This window comes from Lepidochelys kempii, chromosome 18, assembly GCF_965140265.1.
Source record: "Lepidochelys kempii isolate rLepKem1 chromosome 18, rLepKem1.hap2, whole genome shotgun sequence".
NCBI classification, from domain to species: domain Eukaryota; kingdom Metazoa; phylum Chordata; order Testudines; family Cheloniidae; genus Lepidochelys; species Lepidochelys kempii.
Genome location: NC_133273.1, coordinates 17,734,737 through 17,750,579, shown reverse-complemented (window position 1 = coordinate 17,750,579; position 15,843 = coordinate 17,734,737). Strand labels below are relative to the sequence as shown.

General features: G+C 46.9%; 1 protein-coding gene across 3 annotated transcripts; it reads left to right on the top strand.

The window, feature by feature from the left end:
- The first annotated feature begins 385 nt into the window (after nt 1-385).
- LOC140900072 (C-signal-like) lies at nt 386-14,877 on the top strand. Of its 3 annotated transcripts, none has more exons than XM_073316648.1 (6): nt 386-538; nt 10,409-10,460; nt 11,449-11,636; nt 12,322-12,477; nt 13,703-13,813; nt 14,090-14,877. In XM_073316648.1, the coding sequence occupies exons 1-6, from the start codon at nt 398-400 to the stop codon at nt 14,201-14,203; spliced, it is 762 nt and encodes a 253-aa protein (XP_073172749.1). In that variant the 5' UTR covers nt 386-397; the 3' UTR covers nt 14,204-14,877. The 3 variants fall into 3 exon arrangements, with proteins under 3 accessions (XP_073172749.1, XP_073172748.1, XP_073172747.1); XM_073316647.1 differs by having other exon boundaries at nt 11,407-11,636; XM_073316646.1 differs by having other exon boundaries at nt 11,371-11,636.
- The last annotated feature ends 966 nt before the right edge of the window (nt 14,878-15,843 follow it).

Sequence of the window (15,843 nt, the reverse complement as noted above, 5' to 3'; positions counted from 1 at the left end):
GTGGGCTGGGACCCTGAAAGGGGATTGGGATGAGTGGGGTGGGGTGGGGGACCCTGGGAGGGGAATAGGATTGGGATGAGTGGGGTGGGGTGGGGTGGGACAGGACCCTGGGAGGCGATGGGGCTGGGGTGCGGCGGGGCAGCTAGCGGGCGAGATGCCGAGATCCCCTGGGGGCAGGGAGCGGGAGGGGACCCTAGGATGGGATTGGGGGATATGGGACGAGCAGCTGGTGGGAGTGAGGGAGGGGACCCTGGAGGGGAGCAGCCAGGGGGTGGGGCCCTGGGTGGGCGGGGGCGAGGCCCCGGTTCCTCCCCCCCCCGCCCCCAGACCCCGGGCTGGGTTTAAAGCCGCCCCGCCCGCAGCCGGCCGGCCCGTGTCCTCGGCGCCCGCCCCCAGCATGGCTCAGCAGCGCTGCCGCTCCGTGCTCATCACCGGCTGCAGCCGGGGCATCGGGCTGGGGCTGGTGCGGGGGCTGGCGGCCGCCAGCCCCGCTCCCGACTGGGTGATCGCCACCTGCCGCTACCCGGAGAAGGCGCTGGTAAAACGGGAGGGGCCCTGCCGAGACACCCCCCTCCCCCGGGGCCAGCTCGCCTGGCGGTCCCGGGGGTGTTCGCGCACGCCCAGGGAGGCGAGGGGGGCAGCCCTGGGGCAGAGGGGCTGGAACTAGGGGTGCCGGGGGGGGCTTCTGCTGCTGCACCCCCTGACTTGAAGTGGGGTTTCCATCACATCCAGGGTTTACAGTTTGGTTCAATGGCTCTCAGCACCCCCCCCCCCCAGTATACAAATTGTCCCAGCACCCCTGCCGGGGGTGGGGTGGGGGCTCTCTGTTCCCCATGGGGCTCCGGGGTGTGGATCAGGGCAAAACCCAAGGATCAGTCCTGGGGGGGGGGAGAAGTTCCGTGTTTGCCGCGTCCCTGGTGCGGCACAAGTCCTCTTCCAAACGATCAACCTGCTGGGAAACTGGCTATACTCCCTAAGGAGTGGGTGGGTGGGTTTGGTTTTTTAAACTTTCTGCTTGATATCTAACTCCGAGGTGGGTCGGGATCGGTCCCATTTATGCACTGGGGAGCTACTGACTTGATTAGTGCTTGTAACACTCCACCTTTCCTGGGCACAAGACGCAGACGTAATTAAGGAGGCATTCCGAGGGCTCTTGTACATTCCAGAGCTGAGGCCAGAGCTCCTTTCTTAGCTGGAAGGCACATCTGGAAAGCAGTCTACTTATACAGCTGCCCCATCTCAAACCTCCCTCAAAGTCACTAACCTTGTTCCCTCATTCACTCAAGGCTGGATAGGTAAATTCCTGCTAACTGCCCCTGATTCCTGAAAGCCTCCTCAACCAGTACTAGTCTCCTGGATCTCTTCTGTTGCACTGATTCCCTTGCCTTTTGTGTGATGGGATTTTTGCTCCGCTAGACAAAGAGTTTATTGCCTTGGTGTATTTCAGTCTTGCTTCATGTCTATATGTCAGTGTTATTTTTATTTTTTTAATCCCTCTTTCCTTCAGGTTGGGATCAGCTCACTTATCACTACCCAAATGGATTCATTTGTAGACTTAAATCTGTATTCTTGAAACCTTCTCAGCCAATTCATTAGATTCCTCTGCCCCCCTTTCAATCGGCGTTCCTATTACAATGTTGTGAGTATAGACTTGACTTCTTTGTCCAGGCACTCTCCAGACTTCATTTGTTGCAAGTGATTACTAATCGTAGCTTTGAGGTATCTAACTTGCAAGTGGGATAATAATTTGTGGCCCACCCTGTTTTCACAGAAGGGGGAGGGGGGAACCATCCTGGTGGAAACTTCACAGCGTATCTCTCTGGTCTGCCTTTGCCTTTTGGAATAAGTCCTTGAACCTGCTAATTGCAAGGTCAAATTCTGCCCTTGGCTGACTTCAGAGAATGTCTGGTGTGTGCCTTCCTGCATTCTTCATGCATATAAAATGATGGGGTCTAAATTAGCGGTTACCACTCAAGAAAGATCTTGGAGTCATTGTGGAGAGTTCTCTAAAAAAAAAAATCTGCTCAATATGCAGCAGCAGTCAGAAAAGCAAACAGAATGTTGGGAATCATTAAGGGATAGATAAGAAGACAGAAAATATCATATTGCCTCTATATAAATCCATGGTACGTCCACATCTTGAATACTGTGTGCAGATGTGGTCGCCCCATCTCAAAAAAGATATATTGGAATTGGAGAAGGTTCAGCAAAGGGCAAAATGATTAGGGGTATGGAGCAGCTTCCGTATGAGGAGAGATTAATAAGACTGGGACTTTTCAGCTTGGAAAAGAGATGACTAAGGGGGAGATATGATGGAGATCTCTCAAATCATGACTGGTGTGGAGAAAGTAAATAAGAAAGTGTTATTTACTCCTCCTCAAACACAAGAACTAGGTGGCACCCAATGAAATTGATAGGCTGCAGGTTTCAAACAAAGGAAGTATTTCTTCACACAACGCACAGTCAACCTGTGGAACTCTTTGCCAGAGGATGTTGCAAAGACAAAGACTATAACAGCGTTCAAAAAAGTACTAGATAAATTCATGCAGGCTAGGTCCATCAATAGCTATTAGCCAGGATGAGCAGGGATGGTGTCCCTAGCCTCTGTTTGCTAGAAGCTGGAAATGAGTGACAGGGAATGGATTAGTTGATGAATACCTGTTCATTTTCTCTGGGGCACCTGGCATTGGCCACTATCTACAGACTAGATACTGGGCTAGATGGACTTTTGTTCTGACCCAGTATGGCCATTCTTATGTTATGCCCTCTTGAGAGGGTTGATAGGGCATTAACTTGGGAGATGGGGCTTCAATTCCTGGCTTTTCCCCAAATTTCCTTTGTGACCTTGGGCACAGGGATGCGGGAGAGGTGGAGGAGGAGATCTGTGCAGCTTCTGAGCAGTTTTGATTGGCTTCCTAGGAGGCAGGAAGGAACAGCTGACACCAGGCAGTGGGCCACTTGGAAGGCCCTTGCAGGCTGGATGGATCTGGCACACAAGCCACCGGTTGAAGCACAATGCTCTGAGCATTACATCAATACAAATAATAAATATTTTCTCAAGATGGCTTGAAATTAACACTCCTTCCCCCTAGCAAGGGGTGTTGCTAAAAGGTGGCTTCTGAAACCCTACGGAGGAGGGGAAAACAGAAGTTACACATTACAGAAATTAAGAGAACAATGTTGCCTGCACTAAGCATTCAAAAATCCTGAGTGGGGCCCCTGAAAATCTCAAGACTTTGAAACCTTGTTTTGAATGAGAAGGTAGATGGCACGGCAGCGCCTGCAAGGTGTCTTGTCTGAGCTCTTCTTTTCCGGCAGCCCTGAGAGCTAGAAACTCCCTTTTTTCCAACGAAAGGAGAGATTCTCCTGACTTCAGCAGCTGGGGCCTTAAACACCAAACTTGGCAAAACTCACGATAACATCATGGCTTGGCAACAGTATTTGTGTTAACTTTTTGAATGCCAGATATGAGCTCTTATTAAGTAAGTGTGAGCAGAAAAGCAATACTATTCATCGTCTCTTCCTTACTCCCCACTCAAATATCCTGGAGCTCAACTTCTTTTAGTAAAGCAGGAGCTGGAAGTGTTCAAAGCTTCAGCCAACAAGATGTTAGAGCCTGCCCCTCCAAAGGCTTTTTTACTTCACTTCAACCTGGCTATAAATAGGAGCCATGTGCTCTTCTTTGTACCCATGGAGTAGATCTATGGGAAAATTCATGTTTATCCAGTTCAGGAACTCCCCCCCCCCCCAAAAAAAAAAAAACCCACCTAGGGCCTGATTCTCCACTGTTCTGCACCTTGTGTAGCCTTACAGTTGAAAAGTGGATGTAAAAAAGCTAACCAGACTAGAATGGACTGATCCTAGTGTCCTCTCCTGAGCTGGACGATGAACTTGTGTGGAAATGTCTGAAAGGCCTCCCTAATCTGGACTTGTAAAAATCCAATTACAGGAGACCTGAGTTGCTTCCAGAACGCACCTGAAAAGGTGGAAAAGAAGCTGCTACTGGCTTTTAAAAGCCTGTCTTGTGGACTTAAATATTTTGCTTGATCTTCTTGTAACCCTCCCCTCTGTAGGCTCACTGCCAGCACACACCCAGAGGTACTTCTCCTCCAGTGACCTGGGAACACATTGGATCCCTCCACCCAACCCTCCCAGCTACAGAAGGCAGCAAATGTCTTTCTTTCCTGTAACTTGCTGACCCCTGGGATAATTGAGAACAGTTGAAGACTTTTATATGTGAGTCTCTGCCGGCTTAGACTGATTTGTGCTGAATAAATCCTAGATGTTGTCTACAGAGTGTGCATAGCAAATGGACTTCTGAGGATAGAGAGCCTGCAGGCAGTCTATTACCCCTTCTCTTAGGAGTACAATACCCCACTTCAGCATGGATTTGTCTGATTCGGAACTGTTCAATGTATTTTTTTAAACTACCTGCCCATTGCCCTAGTTACGTGAGCAATAGAAATGGCTACAGATCTCTCACCAAATCAATCCTGCATTCCAGCTCACTCATTCAGGATTAACAAAACACTTGTGCTGTTCTGGAAAACATGAGCGAGCAGTTAATGGTCAGTTAAGCATGCCCTGAAAGCCAATGGACCTTGGTTTGTTGGAACTCCTCCTATTCTACCCTCCTCAAAACCTGGGGTTCAAAGTTAAGGACCCTGCACAGAGAATGTCCTGGTGGGAGTCCCTCACGTGCAAATAGGCTTGGCAGAATTTAATTTTTTATTATTATTTTGATGGACGATACTTAAAAAATAACTATTTTCTTATTTTTACCTATTTAAACTTTCATGGTTGTGGGAAACAATGGGAGGGTGTCATACAACAATTATTTAATCAACATTGAGATTCACAAAGTTAAAGCTTTGTAACTGTCAAAAGACAAGTTGTCAAGATACAAAATATCCTCATTTCAGAGTGTTTTAAATTCTCAAGCAGCCTATTTCTTTCTTTACCTATCTGTAAACTCCAATTAAGGGAAACAATTGGTCTCTCCACAGTGAAAGTTCTATTTTTAAATAATAAATGTCAATAAATTTCACCCTTCCAAGCCTACATATAAACCAGGGGTCTGCTGACTCAGTCAGGCGCCATAGCTGGTGAATTGTTGCACAAGGTGGTTCTTGGCTAGCTAGATCCGTAATCAGCAAGGATGGAGGGATCTCCAACTTGAAGACATGCATGATCCTTCCAGACCCCTCTGAATATAGGACACTTCTCTTTCTAATTAGGTTCCCACATTCAAAGCTAGTCCTTCTACTATGGTCCCCTCTCCTGCAGTGTGTCCCTATGTGATAGCACATTTATCACTAGAAGAACACCCGTCCAGGGAAAAGTGAAGGGAGGGACAGATGAAGAACTCTGTAGCTAGCAGGACCCACTAAACAAAAGGAAGAGTCAACTCTTTTCTGGGACACTGAAATATCTCAGACGAACACAAAGTCTCTAAGACAAAAGCTACGTTCTGGAAGGCTTTGTAACTTGTTACATTTTGTGGTGGAAAATTAACCACGTGTTGTGTTTGAAATCAGAAATGCCTGAGGAACTTTATTCAAGTATACGTATACAGGGAGAGTCAGCCCTAGTGGCTCTGTGTAAGCAGAAAATACAGGAGTTAATGTAGCTGAACACCACAATTTGTTAAGCACACTTCCTTTAACAGCATTTTCCCTTATTTGGCATATAGTACAGGCTCTAATAGTAGTTTTCCTTATTTGGGATATAGCAAAACAAGCTTTTCCTGTTATTGACAGGTTGTTCTTTGCGGTTAGTGAGTCTTTCCTAATTTCTAGCTGTTAGGGTTACATTTCCTCAGCTGTTCTGTTGCAGCTGCCGCACAGTGGAATTTTCCTCAGCCTCTTCTTATGCTTTTACAAATACAGTTAGCTTGACCAAAGTTTTAGGCCTACTTAGAAGTTTAGTCCTACTGGATTTTTTCCCCACAGATAGCTAGCACCAGCTTGTTTAACACAGGCCACTAAACTGCCATCAGACGGCAGCAACTCAGTGTCTCTGGCGAGAATAAGAATTGCTTAAAGAATTGCCTGTAAATCGAGCTTGCGCTCTTTCTTTCTTTCTTTCTTTCTTTCTTTCTTTCTTTCTTTCTTTCTTTCTTTCTTTCTTTCTTTCTTTCTTTCTATATAATATTTAAAAGCGCTCCCAGAGAAGCTGTATTGTAATGTAGAATAACTATCAGGGGTTCTCAAACTTCATTGCACTGTGAGCCCCTTCTGACAACAAAAATCACTTCACGACCCCAGGATGGGGGACCGAAGCCTGAACCTGCCCAAGGCCCACTGCCCTGGGTGGAGGGGCCACAGTCTGAGCCCCATCGCTCTGGGCGGGTGGGTGTGTGGCAAAGCTGAATCTCAAGGGCTGCAGCCTCAGGCAGGGGGCCCGCAACCTGAGTCCTGCCACCCAGGCCCGAAGCCTGAGGGCTTCGGCCTCGGGCTTCGGCCCTGTGCGACCCCATTCAAAGGGGGTCACAACCCGCTTTGGGGTACCAACCCACAGTTTGAGAACCGCTGGAGAGGTATTTGGAGGCTGGGACTGCCCAAGAAACTTGTTTAAATACACTTGTGCAATCACTGCAAACACACTTTCATGGACAGTGCAGCCCTATTAAATACCTGAACACCCCTCTTCAGAGAATATCTTTCCTCATATACTTGTATGGTGTTCTTAATTGAGAAGTCCAGCATATTTACTCTGAGCCCATTATTAGGGGGTTCATTACAGGTGCATGTAAATAGTCTCAGGGCCCTACCATCAACGAAACCCTAACCCTGCCCCATGACCCCTTAAACCCTGCCCGCGTGTCACTGGAAGTCCCACCCTATGGGGGTATTACTTCCGGGGTCAAGACGGCCACGTGGCCAGAAGCAAGGTGTGACATGTGACTGCTCTAAGAACTCCTCCCACCTCCCTCTACCAATCAGGAGGGGTTTCAGCCACATAGGACCGCCCCGAGAGCAGATTTGACCAAAATAGGGCAGGTTCTGGGACGGGGTGAACCACCCAGAAGAGGGTCAAGTGACCCCTCTAAGAACTCCTCTGAGGACCCTCTGCCAATCAGAGCACAGCACCATCACCCCGTAAGTCCTGGCGCCAGGCAGAAGAGGCCATCTCTTACCAAGAACGCGTGTTTTAGAACTTTTGGAAACATGGACTCCTTTACCACCCCCGTGAGGACTTCGGACTTTGTTTTAGCCCCGAGAGTCTTTGACCATCCGTGGAGAAAGCGCTACATCAGCAACAGTTCTGAGTAGGAGGCAGGAGAGACGAGGGGAGCCCTTTGGCCCAGCCATTGATGGATATGCCGGAACCTGAACCTGCAACCCAACCGCTTGTGAGACACCCCAATGAGCATGGTGGCCTCTTGTTGTCCACCCCCCTGGAGGAGGAAGGCGAACGCAGCTCGGGGGAGTCACCGGCGGACAAGGTGAATGGAAAAGATGTTGCTCAGGTAAATGAATGATTAAGAAGTGATGGATGAGCATGGGGTGTAATGGGTTAGGAACCAGGGGTTGTGTAAATCTAAAAACAAGCAGTGGGAACTTACACTTGTTTCTTGTCTGAAAATCTCTCAACAGCTAGATGACGCCTTTCTAGAGGACCCGGAGGTCCTGGACAGCGTCGCATTAAGCAGCGAAGATGAACCGGGCCCACCTTGTTTTTGCTCAACACCGATACAAATTGTTGAAGAGGACTCCAAGAATGCGGCTATGAGGAGTTTAGGAGGAGGCTTGGCATGGAACTGACTGAGCCAGTGCCACGTCGTGAGCGTAAAGAAGCCATGCGGACTATTGTACGCGTTGCTGTCTATGCGGTCCTTAACCACTGTCTCAGGAAAAAGCTTTTTGAAGATTGTGAGGGCTGTGTCATAGACGCACCAGTCCAATGGCGCCATGACTGTGTGACTTGGACTTCAGTGGATATAAACTGCAAGCTCCAGGGCCTGTGTGCAGAGCTGGGTTTGGAAAGCTTATTAAACACTGTTATTGCCAAAGGTTATGCTATGCAATGTCTGTGCCTTACCCAAGAACATTTAGCACAAGGGGTGACCTTGATAAATGCTGCACAATTCAGTGGCGATCCTGACCGTGTTCTAAAGAAAATGACCAAACCGGAAGATGCCTGCTTACAGCTTTATATTGACCGTCTGGTCTGCACAAAAAGTTACAGAACCCTGCTTAAGAAAAAGACTATTTATAAGAAATCTAAAAGGATTAAGTTGGAGAATGGTGAGGGGACAAACATGCGATATAAAACTCTAGGGGTTCTGAATATGTGCAAAAACACACACATGCATCTTCCGGTTTGGCCATTTTCTGTGACACAGCCCTCACAATCTTCAAAAAGCAGTGGTTAAGGACAGCATAAACAGCAAAGCGTACAATAGTCCGCATGGCTTTTTTTTTCGCTCGCAATATGGCAGTGGCTCAGTTAGTTTCATGCCAAGCCTCCTCCTCCTAAACAAGCTGCTGCTTGCTATCAGTCTGATTAGTGATTGAATCAAACAGAACTGACCCTCTTGTTGGCAGCCTCAGGGTGGTGAGCGATGGAAAAAGCCGTGGAGACTTCAGTTCCCCCCACAGACATCTTGAGGTGACCCTTACAGATAAGGCACAAGGCTTGTCGGCTGGGAACCTTGTCTCAATATTCCTCTTGAACTCCTAAACAAGACTTGGGCCTTTGGTATCATCCTGGCACTTTTCACAGATGGTGAATTCCACAGACTTTTGTGACCACTCACTGTCACTGGGTTGTGTTTATTTTAACAAGTTCGAGTTAAGATACCGTCAGCTGCGCCTACTCCAGGGTCAGTCGTGACTTAGGCAAAGCCAGGATCAGTGGTGTTGCCTCCACCCCAGATTGAAATGTAACAAGTTACAAAGCCTTCCAGAATGTAGCTTTTGTCTTAAAGACTTTGTGTCTGTCTGAGAGAGACATTTCAGTGTCCCAGAAAAGATTTGACTCTTCATTTTGTTTAGTGGGTCCTGCTGGCTACAGAGTTCTTCTTCTGCCAAAGTTTTTACGTAAAAGGAACAGTCCAGTTTCCCAGTTCGCTACAGGCTGCAGTGACCAAAGGGAATTGTTAAGCACCAGCATCTGCTATTGCAAAGCCAGAGTGATAGCCCTCCACTGTCCCTCCCTTCACTTTTCCCTGGACGGGAGTTCTTCTAGTGATAAATGTGCTATCACATAGGGACACACTGCAGGAGAGGGGACCATAGTAGAAGGACTAGCTTTGAATGTGGGAACCTAATTAGAAAGAGAAGTGTCCTATATTCAGAGTGGTCTGGAAGGATCATGCATATCTTCAAGTTGGAGATCCCTCCATCCTTGCTGATTACGGATCTAGCTAGCCAAGAATCACCTTGTGCAACAACTCACCAGCTATGGCGCCTGACTGAGTCAGCAGACCCCTGGTTTATATGTAGGCTTGGAAGGGTGAAATTTATTGACATTTATTATTTAAAAATAGAAAATCGTATCCTTACTAATAGCTACACTGTATTGTATGGGCTTCCTGAGCAGTCTGTAGGCAGAGCTTAGCATTCTGAGCCCACCCTGGGGGGAGCACCATGTGGCAGGTTTCACCCATCCTGTTGGTTTCATTTGGCTAGGATTTACACCCTGCTTTGGGGCCTAGCAGGGACAGTGTTCCCCCAGGATCTATCAACCTGAATCTGACACTGCCTAGTGGCAGCTAGATTACCATTGCAATTGTGTTCCTGCTAAAAGTTAGTGACTCCTTCTTGTTTCCCTAGACAGTTAAACTTCAGTCTTTAATTTCACTGTGAATGTCTTGTGGAGAACAACTGAACTGTAGTGCATGGAACTGAAAAGAATTCAGTTTCGAGTCTTGCACAATAAAAAAAACTTCCCAGTGATTGCCCTTCTACCGTCTCAAACATCAAATGCTCCTTAAGCTAGTGCTGCTTTTCTGGGCTGCTGCCAGCTGAGGTACCCTAATCGTAAATGACTAAACACCCTATTTTATAATGGGGGGGAGGGGTGTGTGACTCAGGAGCTGACCCCCTGAGTGGGAAGCGGTGTAATGTCTGTCCAGCAACTGCATGCAATAGAAGTCACGATATCCTGCTATCAGAAGCCCATCGCAGGATGGGGCTCACCAGTGGTGTTCCATCTGATGGCTAGACTGGCTGCATACACGCTCTGCATGCTAACCTAATGGAGAGCCTGAGCGGGGTTCCCTCTTGGTGTGGGGCTGCTAGCAGCTTTACTAAGTGAGTCACTAAGAGCTTGATTTCTCAGAGGTGGCCTGTGCCTTCACTCCCATGGAAGCTAACTAGACCGGAGTGCTCCACATTCCTGAAAACTGAGCCATAACCACAGGCAGACGAGACCACAACTCGCTTTTTCCTTCTGTTTCTAGGAACTCCAGCAGCTCAGCAAGCAGCATAGCCACATCAAACTACTCCAGCTTGGTGAGTGAAAGGGCCTTCTAACAAACTGAACCATGTGTTACCATAGCAAGGTTGGGTTCCTTTTGAGACATGGGAGTGGAAGATCAGAAGTCACGTCTCTTCACAAATAATGTAAAGCCACTCCCCAGATCTCTGGTACTGTACAGGTTTCTTATAACTCTCTTGTGTGAGAGTCTGGTTCCTTCTAGTGTTTGAGAAATGGTCCATGCTAATACTTGGCTTTCAGGGTTCATTTACTTGTCTGTCACAGGCTGTATACATTTAACTGAAACTCACTGTTTCTGAGATCAATTTTGACATCTGACTACTGCCTATTGAAGAGAACTCCTCTTTCCCCTGTGCCCCCCCCCCACACACACATTAAAGCACGCCAACTTATTGTCAGTCCCTCACTAGAGTGGGACTGAGGCGAAACTCCACATTCAAACAACCTCAGAGTTTGGATCCACACTTCGTCTGGATCTCATCTCTATGTAGAATGGCTTGCGGGGGTGGTGGTGGTGGGGGAACCCAAACTCTCAGCTCCTTCTCTCTCCTTTAGCTTGTATTTGATCACACTGTACTAGTCCTGGTGCTGGATTGAGATCATACGTTCTCTTCGTACCCTGATCTTGATGTGACAAACATGAAATTGTGGTGCACTCAGCCCCTTCTGGGCATGAAGAAAAACTGAGCCTAATCAAGCAAGAGGACTGGCCATGCACGACCAGATGTGTATCAAACTGGGGTGAGGAAGCCCTTATTTCCCACCTTCATTAAAGGGAAGACACGTGATACAACATAGACCATGTAACATTTCTCTTGCCTAAATGTTCTGCCCATGCTTGTTTCAGTGGGACTTAAATTTCTACCACGTGTATTTTCTACACCTATCCTGAGCCAGACTGATGCACTGGCTTTGCATTTCCAGCCCATACTGGACACACAGACTCTCACTGTCCTACAGAATCCACTTCATTGCTGGTGTTTCCTTTCCTCCCTGTGGCAGATGTGGTCTGTGAAAACAGCATAAAGAAAGTAGTCAAGGAAGTGGAAGAGATCTTAGGAGACAAAGGGCTGAACTGCCTCATTAACAATGCTGGTATCAATGTGGTTGCTTCCCTGGAAGAAGTCACTGCTGAAACAATGCTCACCATTTATGAAACCAACACAGTTGCTCAGTTGATGGTCACTAAGGTAAGACCAGGACATGGGTTTACTTTGTGAAAGAGACTAAAAAGGCTCTGTCCTTTCTGTGCTGCCCATATAAGTCGTCTTGAGCCCCACCTATGCCTCTTTACATTGTACAAGCCTGGTGAGTCTTCCAGAGACAAGCTAATGCTTAACTGCATGGTCACTGGCTAATGCTGATTCTCAAAGCTCTTAAACTAGTCTGGAGAGAGATCAGTTAGGCAAGTAGGCCAGTCTCAACCCTGGCCTGGAGTGTGTCATACTCCACATAAAGTTTGACCATGCCCTCTGGTTTGAGTAATGAACAGTACGTGGTGGACTCCTCAAAGCCAGCTTCTAGCCTTTCTGTGGAATGCAAATCTCCCTGTCTTGTGGGACAAGAGTACTTTGTGTCTCTTCAGCAGTACATAGTGCCAGGCCCTGAGCAGACTCTGGGACTGTAAATAAGCAAAGGATTAAATTGAGAAGCCGCTTGCTTCATATGAATGATAGGTCTGTGGTGGTTCTAAAGTCAGCATAAATCAGTAGCTAGCTCTGCAGAGGGTCTACTAGTCTGTTAGTAGCATAACACTGTCATGGCTGTATTGCTCTGTGCTCTTAACAGAAGAGTGTGTTTAATCCCAAATTGGTCTTGGTCAGGCTGAGACTGAAATTTTAAGTTTAAATCAAATGAACCCTCTTTCTCTTGCAGGCCTTTCTTCCCCTTCTGAGGAAGGCAGCCCAGTTGAGCACCGGTATGGGTTGTCACCGAGCAGCCATTATCAATATGTCATCGCTTGCTGCCTCCATGCAACTGGTCACGGCAAATGAGATGTTCCTCAAAGTCTATCCCTATAGAATAGCGAAGGTGGGTGTTTTCCAACGCTGTGCTCAATTGAAACCAGGCAATGCTCTGAGCTAAGGGGGATCCTAAACTGGTAACTATCTTAGAAATAGTGGTTAATTCGATATGCTGTATAAGATGACTTTACTAGGTAAAGACTTGCTAGTCAATATAAAATAAGACTAGAGAGAGCTGTTGTAGTCCTCCTTTCTGCACAAAGCTCCCTTTTACCGCAAACATCTCCATCAAGAATATGGAACACGCTGTCCTTAACTAACCACTATACAATCCAGGTAAGTGCCTTGTCAATAGTCCTTCTAAATTCACCCAGCATTCTTCAGAGAGCTCCCTTGACCTACGATATACCTATTCCCGTAGTGCAAGGCGTCAGCAAGGTGGTCAATATTAAACTGATTGCAAGGAGTGGAAGACTCTCAAGATGACACTAATCACAGTAAATGGATTTTTAACATCTACACATCCAGGGACTGTGATTGATCTGGTATTGGTTTCTGTTATCCAAGGATGGATTTAATATAATACTGGCTGCTTGGGTTAAATGACATAAATGTCCCTTATGGCAGACATTCTTCCTCCTCCTTCCTCCCCTCTCCTGCAACAACATGCCCTTCTCAACTCCTAAGGTGCTAGGACCTTGCTGCTTTAGAACTAAATTGAACATTATCTGTTTCTTCAGACACTCAATACAACCATGACTGCTCCATTAAACTCATCTAGGTATCCTGTAGGCTGGGAGGGAAGGAAGAGGTTACCTTTTCTTTCTCTTTGGTCTTAAATGCTTGGATGGAAGAGTCTTGTAAATATTCTTAGTTCAAGGGTTCTGAAAGGCTGTATCTATATACTCACAGGCCCCCAACCTACTATATAAATACAGCCTTTCAGAACCCTTGAACTAAGAATAATTACAAGACTCTTCCATGTGAGTGTCAAACTGTACTTCCAGATCTGTCAGAACTTGACCAAAAGATTGGCACCTGATTCTCCTCTCACTTGCACCAATCTAGCTCCATTGACTTTTTTGGCCAGCTCTTGATTGGCATCTTCTAGGTGAGAGGAAACTGAAGTCCAGTGTCTGAAGTACATCTTCTGGATGTGACCTTTCTACAGCTCCCTGACTCATCAAGTGGGGGTTGGGGGTGGAAGCAAGGTACTAACTGGGTGGCCTTCCTTCCAGACCTCAAAGTTGATATGTGAAACTGACCTACTGATACCATCTTCACTCTTCTAGACTGCACTGAATATGATCACCAGGTGTCTTGCTGCAGACTTGAAAGTGGATGGTATCCTTTGTATTTCTCTGCACCCAGGCTGGATTCAAACTGACATGGGAGGAGACATGGTTAGTGATGTCACGACACTCTCTTTATTTTTTTAAGTAGGACCAACCTTGTATTTCAACACCTTAAAATATGCTGGCTTTCTAGTTCATTCTTACAAAACACTAATTGTAACTGTTGAAGGCCCTGAAGAGCCAGTTGCCTTAACACATCTCATTAGCTAGGAAACTATATTAAGTGCAACGTTAAGGAAGCTCTTTCACACCCTTAAGTAGAATTCTGTTGCTTGCCTTTCCCCAAGGATACTCCTAATAATTCTTTAATCTTGATCCTCCTAGGCTCCCTTGCAGATACAAGAAGCTATCCCAGGTATCCTCTCAGTTCTGGCTAATCTCAGTGAAAAAGACAACGGCTCCTTTCTAGACGGGCAAGGGGGAACACTACCATGGTAACCCACACCATGGACTACAGGATGAGATTGCCAACCAATATTTAACTTCTGGCATTAATGTTTTCATCCAGATCTTTGACTATTTCAACTAGTATATTTAAAAAAAAAATCTGTTATCCAACATGTACAGATATTTTGAAGTTTTTAGCTCTGTTATGTAATGGTATTGCTATGTTCAAATAACCTCTGCAAACCCTGAGAAGGAAACGGGACATGGGGAATGATATCTTTTAGCAAACACTCCAATTTACCAAAACTACAGCTAAGGGGGTGGGGATTATTCCTATTGGATCCCAAAACCAAATCCATAATAAGACCTACTCTATGGGTAAGAGTTGCAGGTGAGACCATTCCATTCAGTGGAGTTGGGCCTGTTTACAGCAGGTAAAGGGGTTGTTACAGTCCTTGCTCCAAGCTGGAGGGACATGTCTGGATGGCTCCTGCAGGCTGAACCATTCTGGTGACTCTTGTACTGTAAATCAGTTTAGCAGGTCAGGGCTGTTCAGGTGGGTGAAGACTGAAGCTTTAACCCTGGCCACTGCACTTCTGGAGATGTGTCCCCCTGGTCATGGCACAAGACACTTGTTTCCTTCCTTGCTGTGACCAATCCCCTGGTCCATGTAGGGGTGGGGTTTGCACGTTTGACTCCTAGATTGTCTTTAATAAAAGCTGCTTTTGTCTAAGCAAAAAACCACTTGTTTACTGAACTACTTCAGAGGCTCTCTACTGGACCTAGCTTAGGAGTCTGGGCCTCTGGCTCAAGGTGCATGAGATCAAAATTCCAGCTGAAAGGCATTGCTCTCTGCCCAGTGCTACTTGAGGGTGGCTGTTAGAGGCTGGCTCAGTTCACTGGTAGTGCCCAAAACATGGAGAGCAACTAATTCTTGGGTACAAAATATTACCCGTAGCTGGGATAGAGCAGAGATCTCTGAATGCTGACTGAGGTAAGGGTGGAAGCAAAGACTTGTTGCAGGAACTGCAACTTTTTTTTTTTTTTTTAAAGTTTTTCTTTAAAACAGTACTTGCTGAGGTACTAATTCCTTAGGTCAAGCTGCCTAGTTACTTCAATGGCGTGCTGAAGAATAGCTTCCTCTGTGTGATGAGGTGTGATTTTAATAGCAACATGGACAAGGGCCAAAGCTATGAGCTGTCTCTTCCTGGACAGAAGATATTCTTCAAAACCTGCCCCACTGCAATCTTGCAAGCTGGCTTAAGATACAGATCCCATGTCCAGGGACCTTGCTCAAGTTTTCACTCTTTTTTCCCCTTGTTCTCATGCCAGAGTACCAATGGCAGATGAACCATAACTAAGTCCCACTGAACCAATTGCTGTGGGAGGTGCAAACTACCTTCTACATCATGGGTTCTCAATATGCTATAAAAACTCCACGGCCCACCTGGGCCACAATAATGGCTTTTCTGCACATAAAAGCCAGGGTCAGTGTTAGAGGTTAGCAAGCAGGTCAGTCAGCTGGGGCCTTGTGCTACAGGGGCTCCCACAAAGCTACATTGCTCAGGCTCCGGCTTCAGCCCTGGGTGGTAGGGCTCAGGGCCTGGGCTTCAGCCCCATGTTCAGGGCTTCAGCTTTCTGCCCTGGGCCCCAGTGAGTCTAATGCTTGGTGCGCCTCCCCCTCCCCTCCC